We start from the raw sequence: 19,596 nt of genomic DNA on the forward strand, positions 1-19,596 counted from the left end.
CAGCAGACACAGTGGGTTTTCTTGTGGTCAGATGTTATAGCAAATTGGATTACACACTTTTGAGCCAGGCAGTTCAACAGACTCTGTCATGTAAAACTTTTGTTTGAGATTTATTGGAAAATGGTCTTTTCTTTTCTTTTTCCTTTACTTTCCTGCGTCCTAGACATAGGAATCTGGTTGAAGGGCCCTCGGCCTGAGCTGAGGATTGGAGACTGATCATCTCCTCTTGGCAGAGAACTTGAATTCTGGTTCTGGTCTGGTCTGATTTCTGGTAGGGCCGAGTTCCAGTCTTCCTTTCTTTGGAGGCCCAGGGAAAAATCCCATAATGCCTGGGTATCTGTAGGTGGCAGGAGATGTCTGTAAGGCCACCCCTTTCACCCCTGCTCTCCCGCCTCCTCCCTCTTCTTTCAACCTGGCTTCCTTTCCTCCCTTGAAATCTTTGATGTTAGTACTTGGATTCTTGTATTTAAGGGCTTCCCTGGTGGTGCAGAGTTTAAAGCGTCTGCCTGCAGTGTGGGAGACTGGGTTCGATCCCTGGGTCGGGAAGATCCCCTGGAGAAGGAAATGGCAATCCACTCCAGTATTCTTGCCTGGAGAATCCCATGGATGGAGGAGCTTGGTGGGCTACAGTCCATGGGTCGCAAAGAGTCGGACACGACTGAGCCACTTCGCTTTCACTTCACTTACTTTTTAACCTGTTCATTGTTTATATATAACCAATATATACATATGTACAACACACGTCTTGAAAGGTTAATAAAAACGTGGATGTGGTTGTAATGAGTGCTTATACAAGTGAGCAGTGATGAAACTGCCACCTTAGAGGTAACACATTGCTGTCACCTCAGAAACCACACCCCCACATGTCCCTGATTTTCAGTCCTGCCTTTTCCCTCTCCCCTAGGCTAGCGATTGTCTTGACTTTTCTTTATGGTTTTATCATCTGCATGTATATCTATAAGCAATAAAACTTAGTTAAGCCCAGTTTTGAACATTCTAAAAATGGATTTGCATTGTATGTATTTTTGTGCCTTAGTTTATGTATTCAGCATAGGATTCAGCTGTTTTATGGTGCACTTCTGCTTCATTTGTTCTCTTTGCTGTATAGAATCCCAGTGTAAGAGTATAACTACTAAGGTTTATCCACTCTAGTATCAGTGGACATTGAGGCTTTTTTTTTTTTCCAGTTTTTGTCATGACTCATAAAGGTGCTGTCAACTTTCTGATATGTTTCCTAAACATGTATCTATGAATTTGTCAAGTCTTAGAATACATGGGTTATAGAATATGCATGTCTTCATCTTTACTAGATAGTGACAAACTGTTTTTCAAAGTGATTGTACTATTTTTTATACTTACCAGCTGCGTTTGAAAGTTCTCATTGTTCCACATCCTAACCAACAATTACTATTGTCAGAATTAACTTTTGTTTGCCAGTCCTGGTGTATTTATGTCTAGTACCTCATTGTAGTTTTAATTTTCATTTCTCAATTGCCCAATTAAGCTAAACACCTTTGCATTATATTTAATGATCATTTGATGTTTCTATTTTGTGAAGTGCCAATTAAAATCTTTGGCCTGTTTATCTTATGGGTTTCTCTTTTGTTTTGTTTTTTCTTAACAGTTTATAGGAAATTTTTGTCTTACCTTTTATAGCTGTCTAAGCCCATTTTGTGACTTGTCTTGCCACTCTGTATATCTTTTTTAAAAAACTTATTTGTTTTTGACGGAAGAATAACTGCTTTACATTATTGTGTTGGTGTCTACCAAACATCGGTGTGAATCAGCCAGAGGTTTTCCGTGTGTGTCTTTTAATGAAAAGAAGCTCTTTTACAGTAAGCGAGTGTGTCAGTCTTCCTGTATGAATAGCGCCTTTGAACTGTGTTTAAGGTATTTTGTCCTAAGTTTGTGAATTTGTTTTCCTGTTTTCGTTGCGTTTTAAATGATAAATATACATCAAATCACATGAAAATACCAATATCTGACCATTTTTGAACTGCTAAAATGATGATTTCAATGTGATTCAGTCTAATAAGATAAAGAAGGAAGGGCATATATCTGGACATAGTACAGATGTGTAAAGGTGTATAATATGGCTGTATATAATATGGTTGGTAAGTTCAACTTAGGTTGTGATAAAAATTGTTAATTCTTCTTAAAAAATTGCTTCCCTGCACTATAATTAGTACCTATTTTACCTGTTTTTACATGAGAGAAGTAAACTAGCTGTCAGGAAGTGGGCCCCTGGCTTTTGACCTCTGCAGTTCAAGTAAAACATTCCCTCAGGGATTCTTGTCATCTGTGTCACTTACCTCCTGTGGCTGAAAGACTGGTTTGAAAGCAGAATAAGCACAGGCTTGTTCAGCCATTTTTCTATATGGATGTATGTACCCCAACATGACCCCATTATTCGGCTTTTCAGAGAAAGCTTCTTTGCATGGGGGCCAAAGTCCTTTTACACAGTGGATGCTGGAGTTTTATTTATTTATTTTTTAGCCGCATTGTGCAGCTTATGGAACCTTAGTTCCAGGCCCAACAGCAGTGAAACTCTGAGTTTTAATTCCTGGACCACCACGGAATTCCCTGGAGTTTTGTCTTGAGACATTTGGGAAATGCTAGCTTTGCAGCTAGAGAAGGCAATGGCACCCCACTCCAGTACTCTTGCCTGGAAAATCCCATGGATGGAGGAACCTGGTAGGCTGCAGTTCATGGGGTCGCTACAAGTCGGACACAACTGAGTGACTTCACTTTCATTTTTCACTTTCATGCATTGGAGAAGGAAATGGCAACCCACTCCAGTGTTCTTGCTTGGAGAATCCCAAGGGAGGAGCCTGGTGGGTTGCCATCTATGGGGTCGCACAGAGTCGGACATGACTGAAGCGACAGCAGCAGCAGCTTTACAGCCATCCCTTATCATAGCCTGTCTCTCACACTGCCGATGAAGTACAAGCTTAGCTTTTACTCCTCTGCCCCTAATGTTGCTCTTATTTATTGGGCTGGAGAAAAGGTTTGTTTGGTTTTTCCCGGCTCTAGTAGCACTTAGTTGTCTTTAACTTCATTCAAAAATTTTGTTGTATTGTGACAGGTGTTATATCAGTGTGCATTTTAATAAAATTATCAAAATTGTTGAATTTTTGTGTAGCTATTTAAATATTGAAGATGGAGGAGAAAAGAAAAACATTTTCTCTATATTGAAAAAAGAAAGTGGAAGTGTTAGTTGTTCAGTTGTGTCTGACTTGCAACCCTTGGACTGTAGCCCACCAGGCTCCTCTCTGTCCATGGAATTTTCCAGGCAAGAATAGTGGAGTAGGTAGCTATTATCTTCTCAAAGGGATCTTCCCAACACAGGGATCAAACCCGGGTCTCTTTCATTGCAGGCAGATTCTATGTTTTATTATTTCAAGAAAGGTAACAATGCAGCAGCTGCTGCTGCTGCTATTAAGTCGCTTCAGTTGTGTCCAACTCTGTGCACCCCCAGAGACGGCAGCCCACCAGGCTCCCCCGTCCCTGGGATTCTCCAGAAGCGGCTGAAACACACAAAAAAATATTTGTATGGTGTCTGGAGAAGGTACCGTGACTTATCTGTCAAAAGTGGTTTATGAAGTTTTATGCTGAAGATTTTTCGTGGGATGATGCTTTACCATCGGGGAGACCAGTTGAAGTTGATTAACTAATGTGTCAAATTGAGACATTAATTGAGAACAACCAACATTGTATCACACAGGAGATAGCTAACATATTCAAAATATCCAGATAAAGCGTTGGAAATAGCTTACACCTGCTTGGTTATGTTAGTCACTTTGGTGTTTGGATTCCACATAAGTGAATAAAAACCTTCTTAACTGTATTTCCACGTGTGATTCTCTACTGGAATATAATGAAAAGTTCCATTTTTATAACAAGCTGTGATGGGCAATGAAAAGTGGATACTGTACAATAATGGTGGAACAAAAGAGATCCTGGGGCAAGGGAAATGAACACCAGAGGCTTCGTTGGTCTTCATCCAGTTAATTCCAGGAAGTACTGCTTCCTCTTAGAGCAACTGAAAGCACTTGACAAAAAGCATCTGGAATTAGTCAACAGAAAATGCACAATCTTCCATCAGGATCCTGCAAGACTGCATGTTTCTTTAATGACCAGGCAAAAACTGTTACAGCTTGGCTGGGAAGTTCTGATTCATCTACCGTATTCACCAGACATCGCGCCTTTGGATTTCCATTTATTTCGAACTACAAAATTCTCTTAGTAGGAAAAATTTCAACTCCCTGGAAGACTGTAAAAGGCACCTGGAACAGTTCTTTGCTCAAAATGATAAAAAGTTTAGGGAAGGTAGAATTACGAAGTTGCCTGAAAAATAGCAGAAGGTAGTGGAACAAAATGGTGAATATGTTCAGTAAAGTTCTTGGTGAAAATGAAAATGTTTTTTTATTTTTAAGAATCTGCCTGCAATGCAGGAGACCCTGGTTTGATTCCTGGGTCAGGAAGTTTGGTGGCTCAGATGGTAAAGAATCCGTCTGTAGTGTGGGAGACCTGGGTTCGATCCCTGGGTTGGGAAGATCCCCTGGAGAAGGGAAAGGCTACCCACTCCATTATTCTTGCCTGGAGAATCCCCATGGACAGAAAAGCCTGGTGGGCTACAGTCCATGGAGTCACAAAGAGTCGGACACAACTGAGTGGCTAAGCACAGCACACAAAAAACTGAGGAAACTTTCTGGTCCACCGAATATTTGAGTAGTAAGTTTCCAGTTGTGACAGAGCATCTGTGGATGTTTTCTCTTAAGGAAATGTAAATGTTAGAACCAATTGCAGGAGAGATGGTATCAGGTGTACCACAAATTCCTGAGAACTTTGTGACTCTGCTTTAGCTTTATTTAAGGAGATGTTTATCTACTGTGAGGCTTATTTAGTAGGCACTTTAGAGTCCAATGTCCTAGAATGTTGTTAATTTTAAAGTTTTATGTAGAGCCTTCTTTAGCAGTGAAAATCTTTTACAGAATAAGGCTTAAAGTTTTAATATTTTTGATTAGCTTATTTAAAAGATTAATTTGGGTTGGCACCAAGCCCAGATCTGAGGGCTAGAAGCTCAGTAGCTTGCTGACTGTTGTAAAACTCTGGTACAGTTTTCTTCTGTTTTTTTTTACTGGTTATCTTCAAGTAGACCTCATGTGGTCTGGTCACTCTGTTCTGAGTAGAACATTATGCCTTAATTAAAACTCCACTGTGACTGTATTTTTTACAGACTTAGTTTGTAGCATAACTTATAAGGGAGATCTTTAAAGTCTTAAGGTCTTGATCATGGAAATTCATTTTGAGATTTTTTTAAAGACTCCCATCCAAGGAAAGAAACCTAAGATAGGTGTCTTTCTATAACCTACCTTTTAGTTTTTCTTATTTATAATTCTTCTTTGGATTAATTTCCTTTTGATCCTTGAAAATATGCAGAGAATGGAATCTTAATTTTGGAATTATTTTTCTTGGTTGAAACTGGAATTACAGGATTTCATGGCATTTCCCTTAGTACATTATGGGGGCAGAGATGGAGCAGAGAGCAGTGTTTTTAAGGTTATTAGGAAAGAAAACCATTTATTGACAGAATTGTACAACTAAGTTTTGTTTTTATGAGGCCTGCTTTACGAAGTTAAATTCTTTGACCCTACTTTCGTGCAGTCATGTAGTTACTTGCCACCATTTTCTTAGAGCTTATCGGTCAAAGCTAAATGATTTTTATCTGGTTGAGTTGTTTTAAAACAACAGAAAGAATGGATGCCTTCCCAAATGTTTTCCCTATCAGTTAATTCTGAATAACTGACGTCTCCTTCTAAAGTGCTCTTGTAATATGAAAAGAGAAGTTGTGCAGAGAAACTCAGTTAAACGTATGGCATCTCCCCATTCGTTGGCAGGACTTTGTGTCCTTGTACCAGGATTTCGAGAACTTCTACACGAGGAATCTCTACATGCGGATCCGAGACAACTGGAACCGGCCCATCTGCAGTGTGCCCGGAGCCAGGGTGGACATCATGGAGAGACAGTCTCACGACTACAACTGGTCCTTCAAGTGAGTCTTGCTTGGGGAATTATTTCAGAGGATTTCTTCACCTCAGAAGATTTTCTATTGCAGTTAGAGTATTCTGTCAAAGCAGGAGTAGAAATATTGAGAGTACAATACAACATGATTAACTTTCTTGCTTGTTGTTCATTGTTTTGGAGATTTTTTTAAAATGCATCTCTCTATGACATCTGCCACTGTTGGATTATAACTGAAAAAAAATTTGACTTACTGAAAAAAACACACACAACGAAAAATTGTCCTTTTTGTTGGGCCGTTTAGTAGAGTCAGGTGTCTGAATTTATTTATGGATATTTTGATTTCTCAGATGATTCAAGGAGTGTTTTTACTTAAATGGATTGAACTGTTTAGAAAACTAATTTTTTTTAATTGGAGGATAATTAGTTTCTGCCATACATCAACATGAATCAGCCATAGGTATATATATGTCCTCTCCCATTTGAACCTCCCTCCATCTCCTACCCATGCCAGCCCTCTAGGCTGTCACAGAACACAGATTAGAAAATTTTATATACTCATAAAATTTTGTTTATATTGTACAAGCATTTCATGGTTGTATGGTCATTTTTTTTTTAAGATAATACAAATGAAGTGAAAGTCCCCTATGAGAACTAACCACTGTCCTTTTGCAAATCCACCTCCCCACAAATGCTCACTTCCTAGAGGTGAGCCTTGTTATCAGCTGATTGTATATTATTCCTCCAGATATTTTCTGTGGCATATGTATGTCGTATGTTACTTGGTCATAGCAGTGCTGTGGTCCACAGCGTGTGTCCCCTTAGTCGGGTTTGTGCTTTGTCTTCACGTCTCATTAAATGGTGTTTTTCCCCCATAGCAGTAAGTTGAATTGGTGTTGTCACTGTGCAGTTACAGGAGAAGGCAATGGCAACCCACTCCAGTACTCTTGCCTGGAAAATCCCATGGACAGAGGAACCTGGTAGGCTGCATGCAGTCCATGGGGTCGCGCAGAGTCGGACACGACTGAAGTGACTTAGCAGCAGCAGCACACAGTATTTTGATTTACACGAATGGGATCTTAATGTAGAAAGTATTTTACATCTTGCTTTTTTGCTTGCTAACATATCAGTAACATCTTTCTTGTGCCTATTCACAGCAAGCTCATTATTTGTAGTGGCTACTTAGTAGTCTACAATATAGATACATATAATGTAGAACACATTGGGTCACCTCATCCTATCTTAAAAACCCCAGATCTCTGAGTTAAGACAGCAGCAGTTTATTCTTTGTCTATACTTCATGACCATCTTAGACCAGTAAAGCCTCTGAACTGTGATGTCCTTATTCTGGGGTCCAGGGCTGACTGTGCTTCCACCATGTGGAATGTCACTGATCCATGTGCCCGAGAAAGGGACATGGGATGAATTGTGTAGTGACTTGAAGGACCCTTAAGTGTATATCCTTTTATATGTGTGTAGGAATTGCTCAGTCAAAAATATGTATTGAGTTGGCCAAAAGGTTCGTTTTTGAACCCAGTGTATCTTTTGATACGTAAGTACAGCCAAACTGCCCTCCAAAAGGAAAAGATATTCTTATTTACAGCTTACAAAAGTGTCCTGGCCAACACTGAGTATAGTCAGTTTTTTCTTTAATTAAAAATTTTTTTGGAGTCATGCTGCATGGCTTGTGGGATCTTAGAGTTTCCTGGCCAGGAATTGAACCCAGGCTACAACAGTGAAAGCGTCAAGTCCTAATCACTGGACTACCAGGGAATTCCCATGATGTAGTTAGTTTTTAAACATCCCTATTGATAAATGAAAACTGATATTTTGTTTTAATGTCCACCTTTCTAACTGGTAGGTGAGCTGAGCTGCTTTCCATGGATACCATGTTCTCTCTTAATTCCTGCAGATGGTTTTTCCTTTTGTATTATCAATAAGTTTATTATCATATGTAAGTGTTTGACTTGCTCCTGAGTTTCATGAACTTTTATGCTGTTGAAATACAGGTACACAGGGAATGTAATTAAAGATGTTATAAACATGGGTTCCTACAACTATCTCGGATTTGCGAGGAACACTGGGCCGTGTCAGGAGGCAGCTGCCAAAGTCCTAGAGGAGTATGGAGTTGGAGTGTGCAGCACTCGGCAGGAAATTGGTAAGCGTAGGCTGTTAGTTTGGTCAGCTCATGTTCTTAACTTTTTGTCTCAGGAGGGAAAATACTGATACAGAGCTAGAATATGAACATCCAAATACATACTTTGCTGTGGAGTTCAGATCAAGTAAAGAATGCTTTATTTTTCTGATGTGATGGATGATTTTAATGCTTCAGTGTGTTTTGAGATAGTTTTATCTTTTCCATTATGTTTTACATACAGACTATCTCTAGGAAAGTTCCATTAGGTATTTGTTTCATTTATAGCTTTAATGTTGACTTTATTGGTTAAATGATGGTGGTTGAGAGAACTTTTTACTGGTATACTGAGCCCATGGGCAAATGAGGGTTAATCTGCTTCCATACTGGTAAATTGGGGCTAATAATAATTCCTACCTTATAGGGCTGTTTCAAGAATTAAATAGGCTAATTCATGTAAAGTGCTTATACCGTGGTAAACCCTCAATAAATGTTAACTCTTTTATTATTATTAAAATCCTCAATAAATGTTAACTTTTATTATTATTACAAGTCTATAAAACATAAAAGCGAACAGGTGTCTACAGAGAGATTTAGTTTATTTAAACTCAAAGGAAGAGTCTTAATTTTTCCATCTTGCTCAAGAGAACTGATAACCATAAAAGTTATAAGACAACTTTCTGGATATTTATTCCTGTGGATCACCCCAAAACTTAGTAGGTTAAACCAGTCATTCATTATGGTTTCTCGTGGGTCTAGAGAAAGGCAAGTGCTGCTGGGTCATTCTTCCTTGGGATCCCCAGTGATGTGCTTAAGGGAGCCTTATGCAGTGATGACACAGAGTAACCACACCTTATATCTTTATGGTCCTTTATGAATTGCTTGAACATCTTGTCTCTCTTGATCTTTATAACAATGTCATGAGGTAGATAGAGCAGATGTTATTATTGGTGTTAAACAGATAAGAAACAGAGGCCCAGAGAGGATAACTCACTTGCTTAAGCTTTAAAGAACACATAGCATCCTAATTCAGCAGTCTTCTTTCTCAGCATCTTTTCTCTTCTGCATGTAGCCAGTATCATTGATGAACGTTGTTCGGTCCTTATGGATTTGAGCACCGATTTAAAATCATAATACTAAGTTAGGGAAGGTGTTTTTCAACTCACCTTTTGCTATGTAACAAACCTTTCCAAAACTTAGTGGCTCAAAACAGAAACGTATATTTATTTGCTTGTGATTCTGTCATTTGGAAAGAACTTGACATTTATCGCAGCTCCATGTGGGGTCACCGGGGTATTATGACTGAGTATAGCGTATCCATGATAGATGATAGCGTCACCTGCATGTCTGGCACCTCAGCTGATGGGTGAGCCCTGCCGCTTCCTCCCTAGTCTCTAAGAGCCCTTCCCTGTCCACATGATCTCTCTTTACAAAGGCTTTCTAGACTGTTTTACATGGCAGCTGACTTCAGATGTGTAAAAGCAGGTGCTGCCAGGCCTCCTAAGGCATAGCCTTGGAACCAGCATGTGTGAATAGGAATGGGAGACATTGCTGGCAACCCTCTTTACAGAAATGCCACCACAGGTGCTGCATCTGGCTTTATCCAGCTGTTGTATCTTTATGAGCCTTGACTCTGCATGATACTGACTCCTTCATTAGACTTCAGTCTGAAAAGGTTATAACATAGGCTATGGTTTCTTTTTCTAAAGTCATGAGTAACTCTTAAATTTGAACTTTGGTGACATTGACTTCATTAACTTCTTCACACAGGAAACCTGGACAAGCATGAGGAACTAGAGAAGCTTGTGGCAAGTTTCTTGGGAGTAGAAGCTGCTATGGCATATGGCATGGGATTTGCAACAAATTCCATGAACATTCCTGCTCTTGTTAGCAAAGTAAGATTTCGTCTGTCACTTAGGAAAGCTCCCTCATGTATATCTTCTTTTGTTTTGTAAAACATTCAGGCAAGCCAGAAAAATTTTGTATAAGTGTATCCTGTGGAAACTTAAATCAGTTGAAGCTTTTTTACTGGAACCCATGATTTTTTTCTGTATTGCCTTTAGATGACTGTTTCTTTCTTCATTTTAAAGGAATTCTTATAAATAAAATGTCATAAAAGACTAAAATAATGGAAGAAGAGATATTTAGTTTGGAAATTATTAATCAGGTTGTTTTTTCTAGTAGAAAAATATGAAAATATATAGGTCCCTAATACTTGTTACTCTAATGCACATTGTTCAGAGATATACAGGCAAGGTGTGAGTATATGTGTGTGTGCGCGTGCGCACGCATAGAGCTTGTGTGTGTGTGTGTGTGCATGCGCGCGCATAGAGCTTCCCAGGTGGCTAGTGGTAAAGAACCTGCCTGCCAGTGCAGGAGACATAAGAGACTCAGGTTTCATCCCTGGGTCGGGAAAATTCCCTGTTGGAGGGCATGGCAACCCACTCCTGTATTCTTGCCTGGGGAATCTCTGTGGACAGAGGAGTCTGGCAGGTTACGGTCTATAGGGTCACAAAGAGTCAGACATGACTGAAGTGACTTGGCACTCACATACACATACATATATATATATATGTGTGTGTGTGTGTGTGCAAGAGAGGAGATTTAAACACAACTGTATTAATATCACATTAAACATAAACGGCTTGTATTTCTAATTAGAAGACGGATTGTCAAGTTAGATTAAAATTTTTTTTTGTAAATTAAAGACACAGGCTAAAAGTAAAAGGATGGAAAAAGTTATAGCATATAAACAATAATAATAATATGATTTATGTAATATTTAGTCTATAATAAGCTAATAAATAATTTATAATCAGTATTATAAACAAAGACTTCAGAGCAAACCGATACCTTTGCCATTGTGCATACTTTCCCTAGTAAGATATAATTATTAGTGGTTTTAGTGTTTTGTAGTCCGTCTAACTAAACCTTTCCCCTCAGATTCTAATCTTCCTCTCCTGGTGGTTTTGCAGGGTTGCCTGATTCTGAGTGATGAACTGAACCACGCTTCACTGGTTCTGGGAGCCAGACTCTCAGGAGCAACCATTCGAGTCTTCAAACACAACAGTGAGTTTGTTGTGAAAGCTACTCTGGCTTTAGGGTTTAGGATTGTTTGCATTAGTGGCAATGGTAACCATTAGTTACATTAACAGTTGAAACTGTAAATGAAACTGAAGTACCAATACCTAAAATGTAAGTTCTGGTCCTGTGTTTTAAAAGTTGCTCTCTGAGTCAGACAGACGCGGAGACGCTTCTGGAAGTAACCTCGCGATGGCTGCCCAAGGAGAACCCCAAGTTCAGTTCAAACTTGTTTTGGGTGGTGATGGTGGTAACTGGAAAAACTACATTCGTGAAGTGTCATCTGACTGGTGAATTTGAGAAGTATATAGCTACCTTGGGTGTTGAGGTCCATCCTCTTGTGTTCCATACCAACAGAGGACCTATTAAGTTCAATGTATGGGATACAGCCGGTCAGGAGAAATTTGGTGGACTGAGAGATGGCTATCATACATAAGCTCAGTGTGTCATTATAATGTTTGATGTAACCTCCAGAGTTACTTAACAAGAATATGCCTAACTGGCATAGAGATCTGGTATGAGTGTGTGAGAACATCCCAGTTGTGTTGTGTGGCAACAAAGTGGATATTAAGGACAGAAAGGCTAAGGCAAAGTCAGTTGTCTTCCACCGAAAGAAGAATCTTCAGTACTATGACATTTCTGCCAAAAGTAGATACAACGTTGAAAAGCCCTTCCTCTGGCTTACCAGAAAACTGATTGGAGACCCTAACTTGGAGTTTGTCGCCATGCCTGCTCCTCCCCCACCAGAGGTGGTCATGGACCCAGCCTCGGCAGCACAGTACGAGCACGATTTAGAGGTTGCTCAGACAGCTGCCCTCCCGGATGAAGATGGTGACCTGTGAGAAAGTGAGGCTGGGGCCCAGCATCGGAAGTCTAGTTATATAGGCAGCTGTCCTGTGATGTCAGCGGTGCAGCGGGTTTGCCACTTTATTACATAGCTAAGCACGAGATGTGCTTAATCTTTGGATGCTGAAGGAGATGGATGGGCTTTGGAGTGAATGTGGAAGTTTAAAAAAAAAAAGACCTTCATTTTTTTGGCCTGCATATTTAGGTGGTTTGGAGCACAGTTGTTTCCTCCTTGAGTTTCAAATATAAGACTGCTATAGTCACATGACAGTATTGAGAGGTGGAAGCTTGGTTGTTAACTGTCGTTCCCATTCCTTTACATTTAGAATCAGAATAAAGTTGTATTTCAAATATCTAAAAAAATAAAAGTTACTATCTTTCTCACTGGAATAAAAAAAAGGCTGAAGGAAGCCTTTCGGTACAAAGTAAAACATTGTTCTTTTTCTGACTTTCGATTTTTCATCTTCCTTGTTTATAAATCACTTGTTCAGTATGCATTCATCCTAGATGCCTGTCTTGCCGTAACATTGTGGGTATTGAAGTGAAATAAAGCAGGCTTCCTGATCTCCAGGGTCTCTGACTGGTTGCTAAAGAGACTAGACAAACCAGTAGTTAGAATACAACAGACGAATACTGAAATGCAGATATGAACAAGTGCCATAAAAGCAGAGAAAAGTGGCACTAAGCCAAGACTTTCTCCCTAATGGAAATATCTTAGTGCATTATTAATTGTAATAACGCATAACTCTCCAGGTTAAAATGTTCTTGTGTAGCAAAGAGATATGACCAAACTGTTTAATATCATCTTTTACCAAAATGTGTAAAAGGTAAAAGACCTTTTTACCAAAAGGTCTAAAAGACAGAAGTCTTTTAGACAAATGTCAGACAAAAGTCTGAAAGAAGGTACACTCAAATACTAGATGTATGCCTCTGGATGGAAGGTTTACAAATGGTAATAACCTTCCTTTCATCTCTGTCTTTGTCTGAAATGCTTTACAATGAGAATGATATATACAGTATTTTGTTTTATGTAAATGCGATTTATGAAGCACTGTTGTATGACTTGTTGTTTTCTTAAAACACATTGGGAACTATGGCAGTACATGTGCGTGCCCTCCTGTAAGAGCGAGGTGGCAGGCTGTGCTCTCATTCAGTCTGTCCTTCTGTTTGAACATCCAGGCTGTTTCTGAGTTTCTCTGCTAGAAGCAGTTCCACCTACATTCATATTTTCCTCACTAGTCTGATTAGTGCCTTAGGGTAAATTCCCAGCAGTCTTTAGAATGCATGGTTAAAATGATAGAAATTTGCTATACTTTTCCAGATTGCCTCCAAGCACTGTACAGATTTTTACTCAGCAACACCTGAAATCAAAAACAGTGACTATTTCTACTTACAGGCCAACATGTATCATTTAAATTCTTTCCTAATCTAATAAGTCCAATAACATTAATTTTTATTTGATTATTAGGTGTTGAGCAACTTTTTATACAGTTATTGTCTTTGTATTTCTTTGTAAATTGATATTTTTCAAACTGTTTCTCTTTTTACTGCTTATAAGAGCCCTTTGTGTTGCAATATTTTTTATTTTTAACTTTGTTTTTAGTGTCTTGCTGTGTGGACTTACTGAAAGGTTGATGTTGTCACATTTGCTGTTTTACAGTTTTTGTTTGGATTTTGTGTGATGGCCTTTCTCATTCTCAATTATTCTCTTACCTTTTCTTCTGGTCATTTTGTGGTATATTTTCTGTCTAAATCTCTAATTTACATGGGATTTGGAGAGTTTACTATGAGAAGTATTGAATTTTGTTTCCCAAGTAGATAATATGGTCAAGAATTCCATAGATATTTTCTTTCATGTAAAATTTTGAATCAACGTTTTATTTTTCTCTTCCTTTCTCTGTATAAACAGAGGAAGCTAAAACAATGAGTCCATTTTTACTTGTCTTCTGCTAATTGCCACACATTGCCCTCTCTAGCAAGACTCGCAGCTTCAGATCAGATTTTTTACTTTGTGGGAGCATCTCCTTTTTCTGGGTTAGATAGCAGATAAGATTGCTTTGTTATGAATAACTGAAGGTGTAAACAGTCAACTTTGGGCCATTTTATTTGTGTCTACAGTGTGTGTTTTTATTACCTTTCTTCTCTTTTCTACCCGTTATTTTATAAAGAGAGCAAATCCGTGTGACTTTGTAACCCCTCCCTTCAGTAGAACAGTAAGAAACCAGATTTATGACGGGGGTGTCTCCCACCCCTGATAAATACACTCTAAACTTCATGTTGCATACATTTTTGGGCGGAGGACTCTTAAGGGCCTTGTTTCAGGACATAAATTTTAAGTGTGAAGTCTGTAATGGTAGTAACAGTGGTCTTCCAAGTGTTTATCTTTAACAGGAAAGTTATTCTTCTTAATGGCAGTACGCCCCAAGTGTTTCCTAGGCCTTGTAATTGCTGTAACAGCAGAGCCCCAAGAACTTGGTTGTAGACAGATAGCTGGTCAAATCAAACATGGAACAGTCTCTACTGATTGCCAGGCTTGTTTAACATATAGATTCATGCCTGTCCAGACGGGTGTTATTTTTAATCACTACCAAGGTAAAACTATTTAACAAGCTTTTATTGAATATATCTAGGTGAAAGGAAATGGGGTATGCACTTAGAAGTTTTTCTCCCATATTTGCTGTTTAGAAGGTGTATGTGTTTGTAGTAGTTTATTCTCATTTTCTTACTCCTTTCTTTATGCATTTACTTCTGAATGGCTCACTAGGATTAAACATACATTTGATTGTTTAAATACTGAAAAAGATAACTGAAATTTCATGAAAAAAATTGGTCATTTCATAAGCATGCTAACCAACTGAGTCAACTTTACCACACATTTAATTGAGTTTCTGGTCTTTTGGAACACTTGTTAAATTTTAAATGAGATTTTAATTCAAGTTATCAGTAGCCTACCTGTTTTGCCCCATTTTTGTTCTGTCTGGTTCTAATTATGTTAATGTCCTTTGCTATCTGAGACATGCTTCCTAAATAAGAAATGTATATTTGCATTTTAGGAATTAGAAAAGAGGAAGATACTTTGTGCTGAAATTTCTTTTTTGTGTGCTACAGATATGCAAAGCCTAGAGAAGCTGTTGAAAGATGCCATTGTTTATGGTCAGCCTCGGACACGAAGGCCCTGGAAGAAAATTCTAATCCTTGTGGAGGGAATATATAGGTAATCCTGCTATATTTATTCTGATGTCTGATTTGCCGCATGAAGTCATAGAAGTTTTAAGTTGAAGGGGACACTAATCTAGACCCCTCTGAAAACTAAGGAGACAAGAGTTTCTGACTTGTTAAAGTACCTGGGCGTCTTTATTCTCTTCATCATGCTATATATATCATCGCCAAGTCTCCTTTCTTTCTGGGTCCATTATTTTTCCACTGTTTGTATAAGGAGTTTACACCTAAGGAAAAGAATTAGAATATGTTTTCTACTGTGTCAGAACAAATTACATGCCATTTAATTTTAAGAAATATTTTATATTGTTTACCTGTTTGCAGCCCTTGTATTTATTCTCCCACCTCCTAATGTTTTTTATTCTTTTGCATAACTTTAATTATACATGCAATATATGCAAAGCCAAATGTTGCCTGTAATTACACACTTTAGAAGAATCTACTGTGACCTCTGTCCCTCTGTGGTGAATTAAGGTCACTTGTATTCTGGTGTTTGTTTTAAAAGATCCAGTCTCCTTTCCTCTGGATATGTGCCTAGCCATGGCATTGTCTGTCATTGCCAGTTTAAAACTACAAGCAGCATTGTCAGATCATGTAAAAAAGCAATGAACTTAATAATAATAAAGTGGCCCCCTCCTGGTTTTGAGAATTAAAGAGTCTCAGTGTGTGTGTGTATTTTGCTCTGTTTTGCCAGCATGGAGGGGTCTATTGTTCGCCTTCCTGAAGTGATTGCCCTGAAGAAGAAATACAAGGCGTACTTGTATCTAGATGAAGCTCACAGCATTGGGGCTTTGGGCCCTACAGGACGAGGCGTGGTGGACTACTTTGGCCTGGATCCTGAGGATGTGGACATCATGATGGGAACATTCACAAAAAGCTTTGGTGCTTCTGGAGGATACATCGGAGGCAAGAAGGTAAACGGGCCCTGACAATCGAGCAGTTAAGGTACACTAAGGCACTGGCTACTAGATTTCAGTTTTGAGGAGGTAGAGTCCCGAACTTGGATGTGGACACCCTAAATTTGTTTGTGGATCAGGCACCTGGTGCCAGCAGGCTTCACACTTTGGCCCCCTCTGAGTGCCTCTGATAAACCATGGAGGGTTCTGCTCATTGTCTCTTGTTTTCCTGTTGGAATTTCGTGCTAAACTATATCTTGGTCTGAGGACAGAATACCCTCTTGTATGAAAGAGCACACAGGGTGCTGCCCGTTGGCACAGTCTTCTGCTGGGTCTGAGTGGTGCTCACTATTTCAGACATAGCAGGGATGTCATGGGAGCCAGTGGGGACAGAAGACCAGTTTCTTCCCCTACCCTTGGACTCAAATGCATCTTGAGTGAGCATCAAGACAGGAGGAAAAGAATTACTTTGCTGGCTCTGGTGTACTGCAAGGCATTGTCTTTGCCAATCCAAAAACTACATAATGAATGCCGAGGTATTTGAAGTCAGTATAGCATGGTGGGAATGGTTGAGCCACGGAGACAGAACCCTAGGTTCGGGTTTGAGTATTTTCCTAACTTTGTGAGACCTTGGGCAAAGTACTTAATGTTTAAGTTTCCTTATCTGTAAAACAGAGATAAGTGTGCCTGGCTCACATTTATAGCAAGGGCTTAACAAATAATACATGCCCATGCTATAACATGGAAATAACCTTGAAAGCATTATGTTAAAGAAGTCAGTCAAAAAAGCTCACCAGTTACAGTATTTCTTTTATATGATATATCCAGAATAGCCAAATCACAGAGGCAGAAATAGGTTAGTGGTTGCCACGGCAAAGGAGATAGGGTAAGTGGAAAGTGACTACTAACGGATATGAGGTTTCTTTTTGAGGTAATGAAGATGTTCTGAAATTAGATAGTGATGAAAGTTGGACAGCTCTGTGAATATACTGAAAGCCATTGTATTCAGTCCAGTTCAGTTCAGTCGTGTCCAGCTCTTTGCGACCCCATGAATCGCAGCACACCAGGCCTCCCTGTCCATCACCAACTCCCAGAGTTCACTCAGACTCACGTCCATCGAGTCAGTGATGCCATCCAGCCATCTCATCCTGTCCTCCCCTTCTCTTCCTGCCCCCAATCCCTCCCAGCATCAGAGTCTTTTCCAATGAGTCAGGTCTTCGCATGAGGTGGCCAAAGTATTGGAGTTTCAGCTTTAGTATCATTCCTTCCAAAGAAATCCCAGGGCTGATCTCCTTCAGAATGGACTGGTTGGATCTCCTTGCAGTCCAAGGGACTCTCAAGAGTCTTCTCCAACAGCACAGTTCAGAAGCATCAATTCTTCGGCGCTCAGCTTTTCTTCACGGTCCAACTCTCACATCCATACATGACCACTGGAAAAACCACAGCCTTGACTAGACGGACCTTAGTCGGCAAAGTAATGTCTCTGCTTTTGAATATGCTATCTAGGTTGGTCATAACTTTTCTTCCAAGGAGTAAGCGTCTTTTAATTTCATGGCTGCAGTCACCATCTGCAGTGATTTTGGAGCCCCCAAAAATAGTCTGACACTGTTTCCACTGTATTACACACTGTGAAAAAGAGAATACTATAGTATGTGAATTGTATATCAATAAAACAGTTATTTTAAAAATTTATACACAATATTAGGAAAACAACAATGTATGTCAAGTATTTGTACATGGTACTCTAAATGTACTTAAATTCCTCTTTAAAATTCGACCCTGAGAATCTTAAAGCAGGGACTTTCTCTTTATCATTGATATTCCTTTTAGATAAACCCCATTTTCAGTGGTTTTGGTCAGGTTCGATAGATTTTTGCCCTAAATTTTTGTTATTAGGAAAAGGCTATCTCCAGGCTTACTTTGGAGAATTGATTGCTTTTTGGTAAGATTTGTTGCTACACCAAAAGATGAAAAATAATGCTCTGGGAGAGCATCAAGATACAGTATATTTACTTTTTTATATTGGGTTTTGTACAATATTTTGTATTTTCGAAGTAACACACTATACTGTTTCCTGGTTGCATTTTGTGTTTCCTGGTTTGGTTCTGAAACATAAGCTTCTTTGTATGCACATTTTATTTAAAGACTTAGTGAAGTTAAAAGGCATCAGAGAATAGGGATATATAACTGATTGATTGGAAATTTTTCTTACTGGCAGACAAGGTTTTGTTTAGTCATTTTTTCATTCAGTGAGATAGCTTTAATGTTCTTACGAAAAAACCAGTAAATTTGTTTAATTTCTGCCACATTTATATCATTTTATAAATCTCTGTATCTGGAGGATGTTTAATGTCTTTAAAGTTGATATTAGAGAACTATCTTTCTCTTACTCAAGAATGTAAGGATGGGCTTTGCAGGCATGTGGTAAGATGCAGATGATATTTTCTGTAATACTTAGAAGTAAGTCATATCTAAAAGCAATCCAAACACTTTCTTGTTTAACTGAGGATTGTAGATCTGTTCTCTAAATTTGAGGTCTTTTTTAAAACTAGTTTTTCATCCTTCCATGTTGTGGCATGTTTAAAAAACAAAACAGGAAATTCCCTAGTGGTTCAGTGGTTAGGACTCCACGCTTTCACTGCTGAGGATGTGGGTTCAGTCCCTGGTTGGGGAACTAAGATCCCACAAGCTGTGCAGCATGGCCAAAGTAACAAACAAAACAAAGCCTAAGGACGTTGCATGTTGTTGTTTAGTCGCTCATTCATGTCCAACTCTGCAACCCCATGGTCTGCAGCATGCCAGGCTTCCCTATCCTTCACTATCTCCCAGAATTTATGTTCAAACTCATGTTCATTGAGTCAGTGATGCCATCAAACCATCTCATCCTCTGTTGCCCCCTTTTCCTCCTGCCCTCAATCTTTCCCAGCATCAGGGTCTCTTCCAGTGAGTTGTCTGTACGCATCAGGTGGCCAAAATATTGAAGCTTCAACTTCAGCATCAGTCCTTCCAATGAATATGCAGGACTGATTTCCTTTAGGATGGACTCGTTTGATCTCCTCGGTATCCAAGGGACTCTCAAGAGTCTTCTCCAGCACTACAGTTTGAAAGCATCAATTCTTTGACAGTCAGCCTTCTTTGTAGTCTAACTCTCAAATCCATACATGACTATTGGAAAAACCATAGCTTTGACTATACTGACCTTTGTCGGCAAAGTGCTGTCTCTGCTTTTTAATATGCTGTCTATGTTTTTCGTAGCTTTTCTTCCAAGGAGCAAGCACCTGTTAATTTCATGGCTGCAGTCACTGTCCGCAATGATTTTGGAGCCCAAGAAAATAAAATCTGCCACTGTTTCCATTTTTTTCCCCATCTATTTGCCATGAAATAATGGGACCAGGT

General features: G+C 39.1%; 1 protein-coding gene and 1 pseudogene across 1 annotated transcript in view; both read left to right on the forward strand.

Annotated features, from left to right (window-relative positions):
- Window positions 1-19,596, forward strand: part of SPTLC2 (serine palmitoyltransferase long chain base subunit 2) — a 103,736-nt gene that overhangs the window by 36,306 nt on the left and 47,834 nt on the right. The window contains exons 3-8 of the mRNA XM_040226000.1: window positions 5,901-6,055; window positions 8,034-8,182; window positions 9,929-10,053; window positions 11,134-11,227; window positions 15,194-15,299; window positions 15,999-16,218. Coding sequence (XP_040081934.1) covers window positions 5,901-6,055; window positions 8,034-8,182; window positions 9,929-10,053; window positions 11,134-11,227; window positions 15,194-15,299; window positions 15,999-16,218 — 849 coding nt within the window. The remainder of the gene's footprint in view (window positions 1-5,900; window positions 6,056-8,033; window positions 8,183-9,928; window positions 10,054-11,133; window positions 11,228-15,193; window positions 15,300-15,998; window positions 16,219-19,596) is intronic.
- LOC120852664 lies at window positions 11,235-12,300 on the forward strand (annotated as a pseudogene).

Source organism: Oryx dammah, unplaced genomic scaffold, assembly GCF_014754425.2.
Source record: "Oryx dammah isolate SB20612 unplaced genomic scaffold, SCBI_Odam_1.1 HiC_scaffold_26, whole genome shotgun sequence".
NCBI lineage: Eukaryota > Metazoa > Chordata > Mammalia > Artiodactyla > Bovidae > Oryx > Oryx dammah.